The 5,536-nt window shown below is 32.9% G+C and overlaps 1 protein-coding gene across 1 annotated transcript; it reads right to left on the bottom strand.

Moving 5' to 3' along the window:
- Positions 1-941: 941 nt before the first annotated feature.
- Positions 942-2,662, bottom strand: LOC105335447 (uncharacterized). Its single transcript, XM_066083456.1, has 2 exons — positions 2,142-2,662; positions 942-1,413 (listed from the first exon to the last, which is right to left on the bottom strand). The coding sequence occupies exons 1-2, from the start codon at positions 2,530-2,532 to the stop codon at positions 998-1,000; spliced, it is 807 nt and encodes a 268-aa protein (XP_065939528.1). The 5' UTR covers positions 2,533-2,662; the 3' UTR covers positions 942-997.
- Between the last annotated feature and the right edge of the window lie 2,874 nt (positions 2,663-5,536).

Below are 5,536 nucleotides of genomic sequence, written 5' to 3'. Positions count from 1 at the left end.
TTCAGCATCCGAAACCTAGGGCTCAGATTCAGCATTCAAGCCCGTCAAGTGCATCAATATCATAAGACGCACCATCTATGCATGTTTGGTGAAGTTAGGACCAGTAATAACTTAGATTTATTCATCAGAGGGCACTTTGTCATAGCTATCGCTATATATAAAAAAAAATATGTACGCAAAAGTAGTGTATTTATGCAGTAATCGTACTATTTTAAGTTTTGATTAATTTGAGTTGTTTGATTTCTTCCTTTTCCACAAAGCGGTTTTTGCTTTTTTCCATCTGAATATATATTCTTATACTATATCATAATATTTCATAAAAAGTGTATCATTTAATTTGTCATTTATAACTTACACATTCTTTTTATTACCTTGCACATTATGGAGAAGGCGTACATAGGCTTTGCCTGCTGCATAATCCATTTATGTGAATATAAATTTGCATAATAAGGTATGTTCAAATCAAAGGGCACCTGCTCCAAAAACTTTAACTAGCTCCAAAAATCTGAACCTTATTCAATATTCGAAACCTATAGCTTAGATTCAGCATTCATACCTCTCAAGTGCATGAGTATCATTAAACGCACAATACACGCACGTTTGGTTAATTTAAAACCAGTAACAAATAAGATATAGTCATCAAAGGGCACCTGTTTCAAAACCTTTAACCAGCTCTAAAAGCCGTAACCCCCTCCAGCATTTAAAATTCAAGGCCCAGATTCAGCACTTAAATTTTTAAAGTCTATAAGAAGGTCAAGATGCGCAATCCATGCAAGTTTGGCGATGATAGAAGAAGTTATAACTCATACAGGACCTCCAACTTTAACCAGTTCCGGACGCCGACGCCGGGGGTAAAGCATTAGCTCCCCGAGACATCGTCATGGTGAGCTAAAAATTTTAATAGCAATGATGAGTAACGTAACTAGTTTTAGAGTTGTCATAATTATTTTTTATTTTTAAAGACATGTAGTTGTACATGTATATTCAAGTGGTAGAATTACAATTTCCACCCACTAAACGATGGTTTGCCGTCAAGATTTCCGCTATGAACATTTCCGTAACCGTGTGTCGTTGGATTTGTTCGAATATACACCTTATCATTGTGACTAAGGTGTACCACTATCACTCCTGTGGAAGAGTGGCGGTCACCTACTTCATCGCTATTTGTAATCAATCCAGTTAACACTTCAGTGTTTACGACAATCTGTGAGTAAACGTAGGCGTGGTAATCTGAGATCATTGTCCAAGTGAGCACATAGACACCGTCCACTGGTGCTGAGAACATCCCAGAAATCCTATCGTAGGCAGATCCAATGTTTGTTCTCACATCGTCGAACACGAAAGTGTGGTGTAGACTTGGACTGTGTTCTGTCGTACTCATGTACGCACAAAATGCAACCATATCGGAGGCACCTGGAACATTATAATAATTCCTTAGCTGTGGTTTGTATGTTTTGCCTCTGAGTCTGATGGATAATGCATGAAAATGATAAAAGATTCAAATTCGGTCAACTTTAAAATTTCTTTCATGTTTAAAAGTCTAGAGCCATAACAAGCCAATTCATAAAGTGTTCAGATAGAACCATTTTAAGGAAGAAGTCTTTTAGGGTTTTCGACCAGTCAAAAGTAAATTTGATTAAATGTTCATTAAATCAAGATAAAAGGAAATTAAAATATCATATTTTTCTTTCTTTTTTTACTATCATACAACTTGGCATATAGAAATAGTAATCAAAGTTAAGAATATAACAAGGGCTGCATTTTTGGCGGATCATTGGTGTAGGAGAATATCGCATGTTTTTGCAATTCAGAATTGATGAGGATTCATGAGACTATTTAGCATTTTTAAAACAATAATATTAGTGTTGGATTTTTTCAACTAATGTGAACTAATAATAAGATACTTGGGTTTCAGAAAATGTTTTTAAAATATGATTTGTCTTTCAAATTACATTTTTATTAGCTTTTAAGGCGCTCATTCTATAAATAGATTTGTGTGGAAAAAATCACAAAAATAGGATTTTCTCTCTTATCAAATGGTCAATAAATTAGATTTTCTGTCATTTTATATATCTTTACATAAAATCATCATAATATGTAAAAATCAGAATATTTTAATTTAGGACGCATCAAAAAATAACCTGGGACTATTCTTTTCTGGGCAACATGTCTGTTGGTGGTTTTCTGTCCAGGATTTCTTCGTTCTAGGGTGGAGTTGGTGCCATGATTCAACACTGTAGGGAAACTTAAGTTCTCTCTTTCTTCAGCACCTGCCAAACTGGAAAACTTCTTTTCCAGAATCCGAATTTTGTCCTCCTGGGAATGAATTTTCTTTTCCTGAGATTGAATTTGGTTTGCCTGGAAATGAATTTTCTTTTCCAAGAGAGCATTTTTTCTGTCATATTTTTTCATGACGGTTTCCATTTTTCTCTCAATAAGCTTATCAATCTCGTCTTCGGAGATGCATCTTCTGCTTTCCACAATACCTGACAATCCAAGTAAAATACCAACAACGATGAGGAAACCATGCATTGTTGCCACGTGGTTTGGTTTAGCACGTCAAAGAGTATATGAATTTATATACTGTACTATCGCCGCACGCAAGTCAGCATTGCATGATCTCTTATCTTCTTACACACGGAACCTTCGAAGTACTAGAGTACAAAGCTTTGTTCAGTTACAATTCTTAGCTATGTTCGATAGTTCTTTAATATTATTTTTTTCACATCATTATTTAGCTTTTGTGAAGTGAACAAGTAAGAATCTTGTTCTTTATTCGTTTATGTTGAGATAGTGAACGTTAATGATTTCACACAAGAAAACTACGCTTATTGTATGAAGAAAAGATCTGATTGGGCTTACACATTTATGCTTAAACATTAAACCAGCGAACTAAAATGTTTTAACTGTAACTGTAAAACGCTTGGATATCGTAGTTTAATATCTTTTCAAGTTTGTATTTAATTATATTTTTTGTAAGAGTGGGGGTAAATAGAAAGAAAATCATTGAAAATTGTTAATTTTTTTGTTATACTTTCATGTTAAATACTGAAATCTGATTGGTTAAGACGCAGTTCATAATCCTTTCTATTACCCTCAGCGTTAGCAACGCACTTAGCAACGGGTAACATTAAAAATTGTTACATGCGCGAAAATTATGCGCGTACGGTTCGCTGTAGAATTCACGTTATTCCTATATGAGAGCAGTAAAATTTTCTTAAAAGTTAAGACATTCAGTATAACAAAATAAATAGTGCCTGTTTGGGAGGATAACAGTTGAAATTGACACCCCGAGAAAACCATTGTCAACCGACGCGAAATTTATTCATATTTTAAAAAACGAGAAAAAAATCATGAACATGATTACATTGTACAAATAAGAAATAAAACATTCTGAACTAATAATTCTTAAAATTCACAATCAAAGAACCTTGTTCTAAACACCATTTAACAAAGAATGAAGTGTAAAACAAACAGAGGAGAACAAATCACACTTGTTTGGTAAGATAACAATATATACAGCAGAGTACCATATCAACTCTGTAATAATGCACTCATTTTAGCACCTCTTCTAAAGAGTGGAAGTTGTACTTCTTGAACCATAAAATAAATACGCAATATGTTTAAACTTAAAAATAACAATGAGGTGTTACATACATACATGTATTTACTGAGAAATTAAATTGTCTGATTCTGGTAACAATTTTTTTTTTAATAAATGGGATTCTACATATCTGAAATCAAGAATTTACTGGTGCATGTATTTTAAAGATTGATTATCCTTATTGTTCCCAAATATTTATTATACACATTAATTCATGATAGTAAAAACATAAATACTGATAAAAAAAATTCAAAAGATGTTTCAAATGAAAAATTTTGACTTAATAGCTGATAACAATACAACAACAAAATTTCAGAATCTCTCTATAATATTAGCACATGGATTTCAATTTGTTTTAATGAAATGAACACTTCTGAATCTGCAAGTCCACAAGTGCAGTCTTCAATTATGACACATAGATTGTATAAAGAGCATTTGAACCATTTATAACACAATTCTGTCAGTACTCAAAAACAGGTTTTCGGACTTCATGTACAAGTCAGTCTTACCACAGCACTCATTTTAATCATTGGCGGATCCAGAGGGGGGGGGGGGATTCCGGGGGTCGGAACCCCCCCCCCCCCCTTTCTCTGGGACATATGATTGTTTTTGAAAACGTTTAAATGCCTATTTAAAGGCAGTTTTCCCCATTTATAATAGAAATACTGTAATTATCTCAAATAAATGCTTTAAAATTGTTTATTTAAAGAATTTCATACTACGTCCCATAATTTTGTTCTTATATGAAAAGACCCTATCGATTTTTTATCGAAATAAAGTACATTGTATTCCCCTTCAGCATCTGGTGTTTACTACACTGAGTAAACATGTGGAAAATTAAAGAAAAAATACATAAAATTAAGCAATATCACAGATTTATAATAACATCTACAATGTATTTTCTACTATATTTCTTTTTTTAAAAATTCGATTATAGTTCATTCAGTTTTGAAATGACAAGTTATCTAGTAAAACGACGTTTTACTTTTAAAAGCCGCTTTCAAATGTACTGTTTAGTTACTTAAGTTAAATAATTATAATAGATGATTTTTACTTCGTCATACGAAAAATACAAAGAAAAGTCATGACCCGCTTACGCGAGTTGTGCTATTTTCCTGGAATGCTAGCCACCTTCATATACCCAAATGAAACCATACCCAAATGAAACACAAAAGGAAGCCTTTTTTGTTTTGTTTCCAAGAATCGGAAATTCAAAAATACCGTGTAAAGGGTTTTTATGTAAACCATTGTGAAAATGCACAACTTTTAAAAACTTTTTTAAATCGCATTTGATCGCATCTGTACTAGTCCGGATGATGTAGCGCACCAATTACAGAGGTCACATCAACTTCCCTGGGACGACAATTGCTTTAACCATTGTATTACACACGTACCATTTTTTTTCAGAGATAAATTATCCCTACTCTTTTGTCATATCCTATCATTTAGTCCTTTATTTAAGAAGGCTATCGATATAAAGAAATCAAAATCGATAAATAGTCCAGAATTTAAAACATCAAAGACATAACAAAAATTGCCAAAATATCCAATTTTTTAAATAGTTTGTCGTAATTAGTTTGAGTTATTTTTTGTTTCTAAGTGTCTCTTTTCTATCAAGCATAGACGCACTTTCTCATTGCTGGAAACTTGGGTTTCTTAAAGCTAGATATTATGGAAATCTTCCCGACCTAAACCAAAACGGCAAAACGCTCAATAATACAGTTCACTCTAATGTTGAAATAGATGTGAAATAGATAGTGATGAGATAAATGTTTATTAAATATAAATACAGTTGTATACGCACGGAAAACGTTAAAAACGTCCTTGTTTATTGACAATTGATGAATTTTACACATATTGATTTTCCTCAATGGAACCCCCCCCCCTTTCCAAATTGCTGGATCCGCCTCTGTTAATGTACACTCATATTGT

Source organism: Magallana gigas, chromosome 4 (genome assembly GCF_963853765.1).
Source record: "Magallana gigas chromosome 4, xbMagGiga1.1, whole genome shotgun sequence".
NCBI lineage: Eukaryota > Metazoa > Mollusca > Bivalvia > Ostreida > Ostreidae > Magallana > Magallana gigas.
Note: the sequence above shows the minus strand (reverse complement) of the source record. Positions and strands in the feature narration are given on the sequence as shown.